This window comes from Schistocerca nitens, chromosome 5 (genome assembly GCF_023898315.1).
Source record: "Schistocerca nitens isolate TAMUIC-IGC-003100 chromosome 5, iqSchNite1.1, whole genome shotgun sequence".
In the NCBI taxonomy this organism is placed as follows: Eukaryota; Metazoa; Arthropoda; class Insecta; order Orthoptera; family Acrididae; genus Schistocerca; species Schistocerca nitens.
Genome location: NC_064618.1, coordinates 732,009,623 through 732,026,377, shown reverse-complemented (window position 1 = coordinate 732,026,377; position 16,755 = coordinate 732,009,623). Strand labels below are relative to the sequence as shown.

Genomic DNA, 16,755 nt, shown 5'->3' with positions numbered 1-16,755 from the left:
TTGCATCGATGAGATATGCAACTGATTAGAATTTCAGCGCAGACGCACATCACGCGCGCCTGTGGCGCCACCTCATAGCGCCATTTAAGGCTTGGCGATTTCGACGAGTGTACGTTCGGCACGTGTGTTTACCTTGTGGTTGTTTCACAAGACGATCAGTTATGCCTCGTAGACAACAGCGAACATCGTTTGATCAAGTATCCGAGTTACACAGAGGAAGGATAGTGGCTTACCGAGATTGTGGATTATCATACAGAGAAATCGCTAGTCGTGTTGGACGAAACCAAACAACTGTAATGCGGATATGTGACCGTTGGATGCAGGAGGGTACGACGGACCGACGTGGTCGATCGCATTCACCTCGGTGCACCACTGCACGTGCTGATAGGCAAATTGTGCGCATGGCAGAGACGGATCGCTCAGTGACATCCCGAACCATAGCACAGCACATTGCGTCTGTAACGCATCATCCAGTGTCTGCGCGTACCATGCTACGCCGTTTACAGCAGAGTGGTCTGTCCGCAAGACGTCCATTGCTTCGTCTACCACTGACGCAGAACCACAGACGTCTCCGTCGCCAATGGTGTGATGACAGACGGATGTGGACGGCAGAATGGAATGACGTTGTCTTTACTGACGAGGCACGCTTCTGTCTGCAGCACCACGATGGTCGGATTCGAGTGTGGAGACACCGCGGAGAGAGGATGCTGGACAGCTGCATTATGCACCGCCACACTGGTCTTGCACCGGGTATTATGGTATGGGGCGGTATTGGATATTACTCTCGCACGCCTCTAGTACGCATTGCCGGTACTTTAAACAGCCGGCGCTACATATCCGAGGTGCTGGAGCCAGTTGTCCTTCCTTACCTTCAGGGCTCGGCCACAGCCATATTTCAACAGGATAATGCGCGACCACACGTGGCACGCATTGTCCAAAGGTTCTTCGTCAATAACCAGATTGAATCGCTTCCCTGGCCGGCTCGCTCTCCGGATCTTTCGCCGATAGAAAACATGTGGTCCATGGTTGCTCAACGAGTGACCCAGATTACATCCCCAGCTGCCACACCAGATGATCTTTAGCAGCTGTGGAAGCTGCTTGGGCTGCTGTACCCCAGGAACACATCCAACGTCTCTTTGACTCAATGCCGAGACGTGTGGCAGCGGTGATCTCCAACAATGGCGGCTACTCTGGCTACTGATTCTGGCAGGAACCACATGTCACAGACGTCTGTAAACGTAATCATTTGATACTTGGTCATCATGTTATCTACAAAATAAATCTTGTTGTGCTACCTCTTGTCTTTCTTGGTGTTGCATTTACGGTGGCCAGCAGTGTATATTTGTCCAACGAATACCCGTTTATCATTTGCAATTTTTCTTGGTGTCCGAAAGAATAGACACTATATCAATATAAGTATAATTGTATTGTTTTGTGGTTAGAAGATTAAAGACGTGTAGGGCGAACAGGGAGAAGTGCAGCTGTGTAATCGTGCAGTGAGTTGAGTGGTACGGTGACGTGTGACACCGGACACCGCAGGCCACATCTGGCGCCGTCGGTTTGGGGGCCAACCGTAACGGCCAGTCTGCAGTCTGCATCCGGCATGGCGACAACACGGCGAGCTCCGCTGCCGGGGACCGCCGGTGAGTGAGCGTGGGTGGCAGGAGCGAGCGTTACACACCAGTCACTGAGAAATCTCCAGCAAACCGTGCACAGAATCTTACTCGACAGATGTTCCTGTCGTTTTTAGGGGTTCGCACCTCAGTCGGTAAAAACGGGTCCCTGATAGGATTGCTTTGTTGAAGGTGTGTCTGCCTGTCTGTCCGTCTGTTGAGACCTCTTTCTCTCAGGAGCGGCTAGAGATATTTATATCAAATACAAAGTTCTACGGTTCCTTGACGGTATAAACAAATTAAGCTTCTGAGTCACTGCAATCAAAAGATAAGGCCATTTATTTCTAAATGTACTCGTAAAAGGGAATGTGTTGACTGACTGACTCGTCACCGCCCAGCGCAAGTGGCTAAGGACAGAAACTTCATATTCGGTGAGGGTGTTTATCTCATACTGTAGGCGTCGTTAAGAAGGGATGTTTCTAAATTCCACCGCTCAGCGGGTGAGAGGGTAAAAGGTTTTTTGAACACATATCGCTGCTAAGGCAATTTTGAAGCTAGAATTACGAAAATTGGTGGTCATTTTTTTCTGTTTCCCGTCTTTCCCTTAGTCGCTCTAGATTTGTGGAGGTATATGCCGTCTATGCAACTAAGTAATGGCAGTTTGTTGCCCATCGCTCGGTGTTACTTACGATTTCCAGTGCTGTTAACTCATGTGAGTGGTCCTGTAGATGTATTGGTTGGTTTCCATTCTCCAGCTGGCTGATTTCTGGCGCTCTTTCACCTACATTTGTCACATCGCACTTTTCATTTTGTGATCAACGTACGTGTGTTTTCGGTTGGCAACACTACACACCGAAAACACACGTATTTTGTTCACACAATGGAAAATGCATGCGATATATGCGATGTGACAAATGCAGGTCAGAAAACGTCTGGAACCTGCTGTTAAGAAGTCATGCTGATTAATAGTGCAACAACAAAACTTAATTTAAGATCAACACTCGATATGAATGATATAACGGCTTGTTTATAGCATAGACGTCTCCGCAGTATCCTTTCTTTCAGCAGTGCTAGTTCTGCAAGGTTCGCAGGAAACTTTCTGTAAGGCTTGGAAAGTAGGAGACGAGGTACTGTCAGAAGTAAAGCTGCGAGGACGGGGCGTGAGTCGTGCTTGGGTAGCTCAGATGGTAGAGCACTTTCCCGCGAAAGGCAAAGGTCCAGAGTTCGAGTCTCGCTCCGGCACACAGTTTTAATCTGCCAGGAAGTTTTATACAGCGTCTTCCAAAAGTAACGAAACCTTATGGGAAAATGAGTAATTTGCAAAAGTTATCGAAAGTGGTCCCTATTTTGCGATTCGCATAACGGAATAAATGTTCTTAAACATATGTCGCGATGCCTACGGCCTTGGTTCGTTGAACACACTGTTCTCGTCAAACCAGCGAAGATAAGCTGGCCGCTATCGCTGAAACAACCATTTTTTTCCGTCCGTATTTTAACCTGACTATTAAAACCGTTCAAAATAATGGTTTCCGAAATAACCGATTTTCGATTTTTTGCTGCCGTTATTTCCAGTAATAAACGTTGTCTTCGATCAAAGACTGAAAAATTCTAAGAAGGTGAAGGAATAGGAGCTCTCGATCAGTATGGGATTTAGGCTGTGGTAGAAATCGGTCTTAGTTTCTGCAGCACTGTCGGCGAACGTGAAGAAGACGGGCGCGGCGACGGCGAGAGGGAAAGGTCACAAGCTGATGACCTTCGCGCATCACCAATTTTTTATGGTATCGGTGTTTCACTCTGAAGAAGTCACAAAATTAAGACTTCAGTTATTATACCATGTTTATAGCACGTCAGTAGAATTATAGGTACATCGATCAAAGTTGGTTTCTCTTTCATGGAACTTGTGGATATTTTCTCCTGATGTCGCAAATTTCTTGTGCCTCCTCCTTGTTTTTAAATTTTTGAAGCAAGTGTATTGTGCTTTATTGTTGGTTCATGTAGTAAAATAATCCAAAACTAGGAATGATTCCATTCCGCAAACAACAGATATCTCAGGACAACGAGAAACTACCGTATAGACCAGGTGCGGGGAAGTTTTGCACTCTGCATGTGCAGTCTAGCGTCTAATAGGCGACGCTACCCGGCAGTACATACATATTGTCTCAGCAATGCTGTAGTTGCTAACTGTCGGCGTTGTTATAAAAACTACACTGATCGCTTTTCCTATTTTCTGCAACAGTTTAATATTCCAAAGCAAATACAACTTTACAAATAAATATTGCCCATTTTAAAAAAGAAACGTTTTATTTAAAACATTATAGTACTGCTGCAATAGCAAATTGATCTACTGATTTTTTTAAACTGGTTGTAGGTAAAAAATGAAAAAAAATCCTGTTACAGTTGAGATCAAACGAATATCGAAAAATAACATTTAATCGGAACTAAAATACCGGTATCGGTTTTTTACCGGTCGGTTTTTCCCATTCCTATGGGCATGGCCGGTAGTTGGATGGGTAACCGTCTCGGTACGCCACGCGTTGTTGGCAGCTTTCCCTTTACCTTTCCGGCCAAGCAGAGGAGTGGTGGTGGCGTAAAGTTCCCGATCACCAGACTTGGCAGCAAGCCCTGGATTAAATTCCAAACCTCTTTGCAGTGTCTCGTGGAGCGACGGCATATTACGCTGCTGATGGTGATCCGTCCGTTGGATGGCGACTTAAGCTTGGCGACCTCCTTGGTACTATTCGAGAGGAGTAGCAATCATGTAACGCAAACGTGACACTACACTACAGACGCTTCCATTATAGTCATTTACATTTATCAGATACCCTTAAAACTCAATTTTTACACTTCGCGAAGGAAAGGAAAAATCTTTCCAATTAAGTGGCAGAGCTTGGGATTACCCAGCCAACCATGTCATACCACTTTTACTTTTACGTATGTCATAACGTTTATCGAGGAACTACAACAGCGCATTGTTAATTGTTTTTTTGCCATTGGGAATAGATCGACGATCAGTTCTGCGGGCAACAAACTTACAATATTCCCACTATAAAAAATTTAATTCACAGTAACACGTATGTCTTTCCTAATGAGCTCGTCGACCTTTCCCTTGTGCACCGTGGAGGCAGTTCGAAGGCGATCTACGTAAAGCTTACCTTGAGTGCTCGAGTTTCCACAGTGGAGGTGGTCACCGGTCTCCCAACAGTACAGTTGGCCAACGACCACATCTCTACATGCACGATAAACACTGAGATGAATCTCCTCCTTCACAAGGTATTCGACGACTGCACGCTGTCCAAAAGAAACCTTGCTGTCTGTCATTTTGAAAATGTGGCCTGTCGTTACGCCATAGACATTTATGGCGTTACAAGGAATGACAACTCACGTCGAAAGAATTTTGAACTACGATGCTAGATCCTAACAGGTCGGTGTAGATCACACAAGTGTGTAACTGAATTGTTCGGGAAACTTATACGGGAATCCTTTGTAGAAAAACAACATAGTTCTCGCGAAATCCTGTTGTGTAAGTTTACGGGAAGTATATAAGATGAAAGAGGTTAGCGCACCTAAAGACGAGTATGCGCAGTCTTTTTTCCACGCTCAGTACGCAACTGGATTAGGAGAGAAAATCTATACTATTGGTGCACCCTACAATGACTCGTGACGTATATATGCAGTGTAGAATGCGTCAACACACGGTGTCAAGCCTGCAGATTATGTTAAAGTTGCCATTTTCATTACATTATTGGAATTTGCTGTTGTAACAAACGGTTGTTCATGACTTTCAGTATGGCCCTCGAGCGTATGTATCATATTTCTTCTCCTGTACTATTTTTGCTACACTCCCTCTAGATACGGCTGTTCGTATGACTACTATATTGATTTCAAACCTTAATAAGCCACAGCGGTACAACGGTTATTATTTTTTTGTCTTGACACGGATCCTGACATTTTCTCAGTAGTAAGTCGATCCCTGAATATGTAGTTTCTTTTTATTCCTCGTCCATAGCATCACTGCCTCTTAAAATTGAAGGTAACGCCTAATCAAATTTAATTTCACTAATTTACGCACTAACATGTGCTAGCCACCTTCATTTTTAAACTGTTATCTGAGCGTCATAGTTAATAGTATTCAATACACTAAAACTACCCGTGATAATAACTTTATTGATTCAGGAAGGAGAAATCACCATGACCAAACTTCGACTTTGGGTGCCGGTGTTGATCTCTCGGTCAGCGTCAGCATACCTGTAACAGTTAGGTTCATCATCGTTTTGTGTCCGATAGGTCATATACCAGATGCACAGTGTAGGGTGATGGTGGCGATTTGTTCGTGCGTCAGTGGGCGAGTTCGTCGGTTTCCCTGCTGTAGCCTGTTGGTCAGTTTTAATAGCAGCTGGCACATCCAGTCAACGTTGCTGATATGCAGCGGCTTTCCGACGTTTGTCGCTTGTTGGTGTATGTTAGCTTGCCATATGTGGTTATGCCCTAGCTAGTAGTGTCTGGCCGCTTATGCTCTCACCTATGTTTGTGATCATAGTTTCCCAGAGTAAGGATGAAAGGATTGTTCGAGTACAAAATTGTTGAGGCTTTCGTGTCCACCTGTTGACAAACCGCTTATTGACTTCTGTCTAGGGTTCTTCGGCCGACGTTCGTCTGATGATTTTACTGACGCTTCTCCAGCACGAGTGGCTGGCATTGTCAAAGCTTCACCCTCTATTGCCGGTGGTGAACTGGGGCCGAGCTCGCGGCTGCAGACTATATGTCTTTGACAACGCCAGCCACACGTGCTAGCGAAACAGTAAAATCAGCAGACGAACGTCTGCCGAAGATCCCGAGACAGAAGCCAATAGGCAGTTTGATTGTTCGAGTGTCTCGAGTTCCTGTATAGTCATGTGGGGTGTTTTATGGATTCTTGGCTAAATGGTTCAAATGGCTCTGAGCACTATGGGACGCAACTGCTGAGGTCATTAGTCCCCTAGAACTTAGAACTAGTTAAACCTAACTAACCTAAGGACATCACAAACATCCATGCCCGAGGCAGGATTCGAACCTGCGACCGTAGCGGTCTTGCGGTTCCAGATTGCAGCGCCTTTAACCGCACGGCCACTTCGGCCGGCTATGGATTCTTCCTTGAGGGTTTCAAGGCGGTATTCATCGTGTAGATCCACGGTGTGTGTGTGACGTGGAGCGTTGCTAATGATGCGTAGCACTTTGTTCTGTATGATCTGCAGGCGGCGCAGGCGTGTAGAAGCTGCATATCCCCAGGCGGGAGCTGCGTACGTCATCAGAGATCGAATCAGTGTCGTGTATATGGACCTCGACACCCTCTTATTCAGTGTGCTTTCCCTGTTGAGCATTGGGTAGAGTAGTTTGAGCCTCGCGTGCGATCTGTTGGCAACGTATTCGATGTGGCCCTCACATGTAAGTTTCCGGTCCAGCTAAATATCTGACTTTCCCTCGGAAACATAATGGGCGTGTATATAGTGTTATCTGTCTACAGTGTTGATGTTTGCGCAGTAGTTTCGGTCTGCGTGTGAACAGAACTGCTTCGCACTTGTCGACGTTTACTTTAATACGCCATCGTTCCAACCAAGGCTCGGCAATTCTGACTGCCGTCTGTATTCGTGAAGCCGGCCGGTGTGGCCGAGCGGTTCTAGGCGCTTCAGTCTGGAACCGCTAGACCGCTACCGTCGCAGGTTCGAATCCTGCCTCGGGCATGGATGTGTGTGATGTCCTTAGGTTAGTTAGGTTTATGTAGTTCTAAGTCTAGGGGACTGATGACCTCAGAAGTTAAGTCCCATAGTGCTCAGAGCCATTTGAACCATTTTTTGTATTCGTGAATTAATGTTCGACGGTTTCCAATCTTGCGCAAGGATGGCTGTGTCATCCCCGTAGATGGCTAACGTCGTGTTCTGTGTTGCTGGGAAGTCGTTAATGTGCAGACTGAAAAAGATGGGCCCCATGATGCTTCTCTGGGGTACTTGACTTTCGATACCGTGTTGTGTTGATTGTTTGCCCTGCACGTCAGTGTTGAAACATCTTTGCGTGAGATATTAGTATATGAGACATTCGAGTCCGTCCGAGAAACCAGCTTCGCTTGGTCTGCGTGTAAGGCCATTGTGTCAAAGACGGTCGAAAGCTTTTTCGATGTCCAGGAGCACGGCCCCTGTGGTTTTCTTCGTGTTGCAGCCGTGTGTTATATGTTCGACTATACTGAGGAGCTATTGTTTTGTTGAGTGGTGATTCCTAAAGCCGAATTGCTCCTGTCATAGGACGTCATTGGCGATGCAGTGCCTAGTGATGCGTTTTAGTATTACCTTCTCAACAATCTTTCTAAGCGTGTATAGTAGACTGATGGGTCGGTAATTCTGTGAGAGGGAGTGGCCTTTCCCTGGCTTCCTGAACATCAGGACCTTGGCCCCTTCCAAAAGTCAGGGAAGTGTTGGTGTTTTAGGATGGCATTCGTTATGTGTGCAAGGTATTCTGCGGCTCCCTCCGTGAACCCCTGCAGGACACGGTTCTGAATGCCATCAGGCTCACGCGCTTTCCTAGCTTTGGTATGCTTGATAACCCATGTAATTTCATTTGTACTAGTGTGTCTAATTTCGTCGCGCGTGGGCTGGGATACAAGTCACGTAACCTCCTGGTCCACTTCAAGTGTGAATTCTGGATATGAAGGAGCCAGATTCGGCATGAAAGACGCTGCAAGTGTTGTGGCCATAAGCTCTGCCTTCTCCGTCGCGGAGTAAGCTGAGCCGTCTGGTCTTTGTAGAGTGCGAATGTAATGTTTCTCCCTGGTGAAGTGTCTGGCTAGCTTCCACATTCCAGAGCGTGGGGTATCTAGCCCTGCGAGTTTCTGTCCCCATTGTTCGTTTCGAAATGTTTGGATTTTGTCCCGTATTATACCCTGGAGTCTGTTGACGTGCAGTTTAAAGACCGGGCGCCTGGTACGCTGCCAGTATCTCCTGAGGCGGTTCCTCGTTGAGATAAGGCCCAGGATTTCACGGGGCAGGGCCGTCGAGTGTTGTTTTGGTGTTGTATATGGAATGGCGTCAGTCTTTGCGTCTTGGACGGCAGTAGTAAGAGCCTTCACATCCTCGTCAATTTGTTGCGTGTTGTTAATTTTGTGGGTGTCCGGAATATGACTATCAACCGTTTCCTTGAACAGTGCCCAATTCGCGCGCTTGTAGTTCAGTATCCTGCGTGGTTTTGTGTCCTGCAGTGTTTCTTCTGTGTGCAGTATTACAGACATGTGAGTCCAGATCGTTTTCAACCATGAGGTTGAGAGTGCGTGTGATGCCTTTGATGAGGGCTGTGTCTAGCACGTCCGGCCTGTGTCGGGCCTGTGTAGGAACGAACGTGGGGACGTGCGGCCCAAGTATAATGTAGCTTCGGCCTAGTGCGTGCTCGTATAGTTTCTTGCCGTTGGAGGTACGTATTCGTGAGTTCCAGTCGGGGTGTTTCGCGTTTAGGGTTTAGATCACCAGTGGCGATTGCCCGCGGTGCTATGTTGAGAACTGTGCTGATATCGCGTTACTATGTTTCTAGGAGGATTGTACAGCGATACCAGTGCGGTGTTGGCTCCGTTGATCTTGACCCCGACGGTCGTGGCCTCTAATCCCTCAAGCGCAGGGAGCTCAAAGTTCGTGTGTTCTATGTCTCTGTGTATGATGATTGCCGTGCCGGCTCCCTTCCTGCCATCCGCTCGGTTGGTACGATAAACGCAATAGCCTGGGATGTTTAGCTGTTTGCGATGCGTAAGCAGTGTTTGTTCACTAGGGCGATTCGGATACCCTTTCGCTCCATGAACGCAACCATTTCTGCTCTTTTGTTTGCAATCCCGTTGGAATTCCAAAACAGGATCTGTGAATTTGTGTTGGCGTCAGCGTTTCAGGGCTGGTGTGGCGTATTATCTCTGTATTGGAGTAAATAGTGGCGTGATAATGGCTTGTATGCTAGTCCAGTTGAGCGATTCCAACATGAACTGCATGAAGAGTTGTGAGACACACCCCATAATCTTCATGACTACTTCGGTGGTCGTGAGTCCTGGGAATAATGTCTCCATTATCCTTGGGACTGTTGAGGTAATGTTGGATGTGTCGGCCTGTGGGTTGTTGCTTGTGTTGGCGGCCGCCGTTGCTTGTGTTGACGTCTGGTGTGGGCTGGCTTCTGGTTCAAAAATGGTTCAAATGGCTCTGAGCACTATGGGACTCAACTGCTGTGGTCATAAGTCCCCTAGAACTACTTAAACCTAACTAACCTAAGGACAGCACACAACACCCAGCCATCACGAGGCAGAGAAAATCCCTGATCCCGCCGGGAATCGAACCCGGGAACCCGGGCGTGGGAAGCGAGAACGCTACCGCACGACCACGAGATGCGGGCCGGCTGGCTTCTGTGTCAGCTGTTTGAGTGACGGCTGTGGGCGCCTGAGTGGTCTCTGTGGTGAGTGGGTGTGTTGCGTGGGTCCTTATGTTGGTGTTCGAATTGCGTTCGTGCGTATTGCTGTCCTGTTGACTGTGTGCTTGTTGTGGTGTGGTCGTGTCTCTCCTGTTCCTGTTGTTTCTCCTTGTCCTTCTCTGGCGTCTTCTGTAGTCTGTGGTGGGCTGCAGTCCGCGATCTCAAGGGGTAGGGTGTTGTTGTTATTTGTTTTGTGTGGTATATCTGGTGCGAGTGTGGTGCTGGGTGTTGTGTGTATTGGTTGTGTGTCTGTTGCTGGGGATATTTGTTGTGTGCGTGCTGTGCCCTGAGGTTACTCTGACCACCCTGCGCTGCTGGGCTGCCAGCGATCACTTTAGCAAAGGATATTCCACCCCTTACTGGGCGAGAGGGCGGTTTCGTAATTGTGAAGGCGGTAGTTTTTGTGAGTTTTGCTATTTTGCGCCTCAGGGCTTCTTTGTACACAATACGCCCCCTGTAGTTGGCCGGATGGGCCGTACCACAATTGGCGCATTTGCGTGGTGCTGTGTTGGGGAGTTCGCAATGTTGTGTTGTGTGGCCACCAGCGTTGCGGCAGCGGGGAGCGAGACCGCATGATGCTGTGGTATATCGAGAGGTTGTAACAATGGAAAATTGTACTGAAATGCAGGAGGATCTGCAGCGAATTGACACATGGTGCAGGGAATGGCAATTTAATCTTAATGTGTGAGCAAAGCGCTGACAGTTGTGGCATTGTTGAGGGGTGCGCGGCGTGTTGTAGATTCCTACATTGAAGCCCCTGTGAAAGTCGCGGGACATGGCCGTGTCGACCAACTCCGCCATGTAGTTGTGAGATGGTATCGCTGTCATTGCACTCCCATCCGAGGGCCGTGAGTTCCTCTGTACTGTCTCGATGGGGGTTCGTGAATCTATCCCCTTGATCTCGTACTGCTGTGCTTCTTCCAGGACTGTTCTATACGTGAAATGTTCTAAATTTCTTTCTTTAGGGAAGTCCAGCAGATTCGTGTAGTCTGATTTGTTCGGCACGTACAGCGCGGCGTGGTCCCCGGTGGATTTGGAGTAGAATGTTGTTGGTTTGTGTTTCTTATTAAATTCTTTGTTTAGGAGACTAAGGTCTGCGTAGTACTGGTGGGAAGCCAGCCGAGGACTTTTTCCGACTCTGCGTAGCTGCTTGTGTATTTATGTGTGCTGCAGTCGCAGGGTTGTTCGTATTGTTCCCTGTGTTGCTGGTGTTGCAATTCAGCGATGTAGTTGGAGTTGGCAACAGCAATCGCCGAGTTTGTGGACTCACTTGTTTGTGTGCTTTGGAGCGGTTTGCGTCGTGGACCGACCTGCTGCCACGGTCCGTCTTCGGATTTATTAGTGTCTTCTGTCTGCTCTGTCTCTGGTTCGGTCGGTGCCTGACCCGCCGGAGGTGAGAGCGAGGGCACATCTCTCGTGTTTGCGGCAGGCGCTTGTGTCTGTGTTCGTGTGTGTTCACCCCCCATTAGCATCTCGCTCAGCTCTTGCTGATCGGCGATCTGCTGGTCCTTCGAGGCAACTGCTCCTTGGAACGCGGAGAGTGGCACGGAGATGCTGGCGGGAACAGTCGGCACTCCCGCCTCTTGTGCTACATCTACAGCTACATCCATATTCCGCATGCCACCTGAGGCTGTGTGGCGGAGGGTACCTTGAGTACCTCTATCGGTTCTCCCTTCTATTCCAGTCTCGTATTGTTCGTGGAAAGAAGGATTGTCGGTATGCCTCTGTGTGGGCTCTAATCTCTCTGATTTTATCCTCATGATCTCTTCGCGAGATATACGTAGGAGGGAGCAGTATACTGCTTGACTCCTCGGTGAAGGTATGTTCTCAAAACTTCAACAAAAGCCCGTACCGAGCTACTGAGCGTCTCTCCTGAAGAGTCTTCCACTGGAGTTTATCTATCATCTCCGTAACGCTTTCACGATTACTAAATGATCCTGTAACGAAGCGCGCTGCTCTCCGTTGGATCTTCTCTATCTCTTCTATCAGCCCTATCTGGTACGGATTCCACACTGCTGAGCAGTATTCAAGCGTGGGTGAACAAGCGTGCTGTAACCTACTTCCTTTGTTTTCGGATTGCATTTCCTTAGGATTCTTCCAATGAATCAGTCTGGCATCTGCTTTACCGACGATCAACTTTATATGATCATTCCAGTTATAATCACTCCTAATGCGTACTCCCAGATAATTTATGGAATTAACTGCTAAATGATAAGGGATCTTTCTTTCTATGTATTCGCAGCACATTACACTTGTCTACATTGAGATTCAATTGCCATTCCCTGCAACATGTGTCAATTCGCTGCAGATCCTCCTGCATTTCAGTACAATTTTCCATTGTTACAACCTCTCGATGTACCACAGCATCATCCGCAAAAAGCCTCAGTGAACTTCCGATGTCATCCACAAGGTCATTTATGTATGTTGTGAATAGCAACGGTCCTACGACACTCCCCTGCGGCACACCTGAAATCACTCTTACTTCGGAAGACTTCTCTCCATTGAGAATGACATGCTGCGTTCTGTTATCTAGGAACTCTTCAATCCAATCACACAATTGGTCTGATAGTCGATATGCTCTTACTTTGTTCATTAAACGACTGTGGGGAACTGTATCCAACGACTTGCGGAAGTCAAGAAACACGGCATCTACCTGGGAACCCGTGTCTATGGCTCTCTGAGTCTCGTGGACGAATAGCGCGAGCTGGGTTTCACACCATCGTTTTTTTCGAAACCCATGCTGATTCCTACAGAGTAGATTTCTAGTCTCCAGAAAAGTCATTATACTTGAACATAATACGTGTTCCAAAATTCTACAACTGATCGACGTTAGAGATATAGGTCAATAGTTCTGCACATCTGTTCGACGTCCCTTCTTGAAAACGGGGATGACCTGTGCCCTTTTCCAATCCTTTGGAACGCTACGCTTTTCTAGAGACCTACGGTACACCGCTGCAAGAAGGGGGGGCAAGGTCCTTCGCGTACTCTGTGTAAAATCGAACTGGTATCCCATCAGGCCCAGCGGCCTTTCCTCTTTTGAGCGATTTTAATTGTTTCTCTATCCCTCCCTCGTCTATTTCGATATCTACCATTCTGTCATCTGTGCGACAATCTAGAGAAGGAACTACAGTGCAGTCTTCCTCTGTGAAACAGCTTTGGGAAAAGATATTTAGTATTTCGGCCTTTAGTCTGTCATCATCTGTTTCAGTACCATTTTGGTCACAGAGTGTCTGGACATTTTGTTTTGATCCACCTACTGCTTTGACATAAGACCAAAATTTCTTAGGATTTTGTGCCAAGTCTGTACATAGAACTTTACTTTCGAATTCATTGAACGCCTCTCGCATAGCCCTCCTCACACTACATTTCGATTCGCATAATTTTTGTTTGTCTGCAAGGCTTTGGCTATGTTTATGTTTGTTGTGCTGCAGCTTTGCTGCCGGTTTCTGGGGGGGGATATGCAGGAAGCATCGGACATCTTTCCTGCATAGGGACGTTTTATTTGGATAGGTTAAAGGGAGGGGTGTACGACAATTTTGCTCTTTTCGATACGACAACTTTCGTTTTTTCGGCGAGAGTGCAGTATATTGTGTACCTGTCTGCGCGAAGTGCAATGCGCGGCGCAAGAGAGCGCGGGTACAGTGCGCGGGGTTATCCGACGTGAAAGGGCCCCTGACACTGACAAAACCCTACCAAAGAACGGGAGAGTCCCGCTGGGGGGTTTGCAACCGAGGTTGTGGAGAGCTGAGCCGAAGCTCTTGCCGCTTAGCGTTCGGAAGCGTTAAGCGGCTTGCGCTGATTCGCGGCACTCAGAAGAGCGTCACCGGCAGCTACGCCTGTTGCAGCTTGTTACAGACCACTCCGGAGAGCTATCAGCGGGCAGCTACGCCAGGTGCAGAGAGCAGCGGTCCGCTCGGGTCGGCTGCTCGACTGCAAATTACTCACGGTACACTCGTGAAATGGTCGTATGGGAAAATCCCCACTTCACCGCTACTTCTTGGATGCTGTGTCCCATCTCTTGTGCGCCGACGCCGACTGTAACATCACGTTCAAACTCACTTAAATCTTGATAACCTGCCACTGCAGCAGCAGTAACCGATCTAATAACTGCGCCAGGCACCTTTCGTCTTATATAGGCGTTGCAGACCGCAGCGTCGTATTCTGCTTGTTTACGTATCTTCTCAGCATTTCAATCCGCATGCCTGTACCAGTTTCTTTGGCACTTTAGTGTACTACTACTTCTTCCTACCGACTCCTACTTTCTCAAAAAATGGTTCAAATGGCTCTGAGCACTATGGGACTTAACATCTATGGTCATCAGTCCCCTAGAACTTAGAACTACTTAAACCTAACTAACCTAAGGACATCACACAACACCCAGTCATCACGAGGCAGAGAAAATCCCTGACCCCGCCGGGAATCGAACCCGGGAACCCGGGCGTGGGAAGCGAGAACGCTACCGCACGACCACGAGCTGCGGACCCTACTTTCTCGCCCCCCCCCCTTTTTTCTGCTAGTAACTGACTAGGGTGTTCATAGTCTTCTTGTAACTAAGGAGAAAGGTACGGTAGTGGTTTCCAGATATTTATCACCGTTCGAGTTAGTGTTAAAAAGAACTGACAGTTGTCCGCCGTTGGGGGCAGTGACTTGTGCCTACTGTCTCTATATCAAAAACGAATTAATATGGCTTGCATTAAAAAGTAAAATGCAATGTATTTTACACTCATATATTCGGTTCTCTGGATAGAACAAATTTAGCGACGCATTCCATTGGACTGCTCCAAACAGTAAAATCAGTAAGGGACGCATGGTATACGTTTTGCGCAGTGATGGACACCGGAAACTTAACACTACGGCATTCGATGGGAGTGAATGGGCACATCGGCATATGGTTAAGCGTAAAACATCCACGGAACATTTAGTTAAATATGTTGAAAACTTTTAGACAAACACAAAATGAAGGTGCATCGTCGCTGATTTCAAAACTAGTTGTACGAACGTAAGACAGGAAAGTAAAACCAACTCTGACTGAGTTAGATCATCACCAACCTTAATTCAAACGAACAACCGTCAGATCATAGTGGAACAGAACATGTAAGTAAAATTCTTGTGCGAATTTGTAATACTTAAAATGTGGTTTAATAAAGTAGAACTACGTCGAATATATTCTTCAACCGTTCCAAAAGCGCGTATACACACACCAAAAAAAGGTTTGCATCATCACCTCGCTTCCGGGAGTTCCGGAAACTGTTCAGAAATTGGAACAGAGATCAACATAAACATCATTTCCGTCCTTTTTATTGCTCATGAAAACCACACATTGCGTGTTGTACCACCATACAGCGAGACCTTCACAAGTGGTGGTCCAGATTGCTGTAAACACCAGTACCTCTAATACCTAGTAGCACGTCCTCTTGCATTGATGCATGCCTGTATTCGTCGTGGCATTCTATCCACACGTTATCTTGAAGGAAGTCATTCACAAGATGTGCACGACGGGGTCGCGAATTGTCGTCCATGACGACGAATGCCTCGCCAATATGCTGCCGGTATGGTTGGACTATCGCTCGGAGGATGGCATTCACGTATCGCACAGCCGTTACGGCGCCTTCCATGACCACCAGCGGCGTACGTCGGCCCCACATAATGCCACCCCAAAACAGCAGGGAACCTCCACCTTGCTGCACTCGTTGGACAGTGCGTCTACGGCGTTCAGCCTGACCGGGTTGCCTCCAAACACGTCTCCGACGATTGTCTGGTTGAAGGCATATACGACACTCATCGGTGAAGAGAACGTGATGCCAATCCTGAGTGGTCCATTAGGCATGTTGTTGGGCCCATCTGCACTACGCTGCATGGTATCGTGGTTGTGAAGATGGACCTCGCCGTGGACGTCGGGAGTGAAGTTGCGCATCTTGCAGCCTATTGCGCACAGTTTGAGGCGTCACAACGTCCTGTGGCTGCACGAAAAGCACTGCTCAACATGGTGGCGTTGCTGTCAGGGTTTCTCCAAACCATAATCCGCAGGTAGCGGTCATCCACTGCAGTAATAGCCCTTGGGCGGCCTGAGCGAGGCATGTCATCGACAGTTCCTGTCTCTCTGTACCTCCTCCATGTCCGAACAATATCGCATTGGTTCACTCCGAGACGCCTGGACACTTTCCTTGTTGAGAGCCCTTCCTGGCACAAGGTAACAATGCGGACGCGATCGAACAGTGGTATTGACCGCCTAGGCATGATTGAACTACAGCCAACAAGAGCCGTGTATCTCCTTCGTGGTGGAATGACTGGAACTGATCGGCTGTCGGACCCCCTCCATCTAATAGGCGCTGTTCATGCATGGTTGTTTACATCTTTGAGCGGGTTTAGTGACACTTTTGAACAGTCAAAGGGACTGTGTCTGTTATACTTCAGCGGAGAAATCAGGTGGTACACCATCCTGCTCGTAGTAAACGGTCCCATCTCGGTCATTTTCAAACATATGGGTAGATACACAATCCCAGCGACAGTTTACTCCATGAAGAGGAAAGGGTCGTACACTTTCAATTTGCCAAGGGCGGAAAACACATCGAATTTGGGGCCGTCATAAACGTGTTTCGAGACTGCATGTGCATTTTAGCCGCTTCAGTTTCTGCAGCTGTGTGTGTTCACCATGCACCGATATGAAATGTCGATTCATTGC

The 16,755-nt window shown here is 47.7% G+C and overlaps 1 protein-coding gene across 4 annotated transcripts in view; it reads left to right on the top strand.

Annotated features, from left to right (window-relative positions):
• Window positions 1-1,588: 1,588 nt before the first annotated feature.
• Window positions 1,589-16,755, top strand: part of LOC126259744 (protein amnionless) — a 139,796-nt gene continuing 124,629 nt past the window's right edge. For all 4 annotated transcript variants that reach the window (XM_049956733.1, XM_049956734.1, XM_049956730.1 and 1 more), the window contains exon 1: window positions 1,589-1,643. In XM_049956733.1, coding sequence (XP_049812690.1) covers window positions 1,604-1,643 — 40 coding nt within the window. In that variant the 5' untranslated portion in view covers window positions 1,589-1,603. The remainder of the gene's footprint in view (window positions 1,644-16,755) is intronic.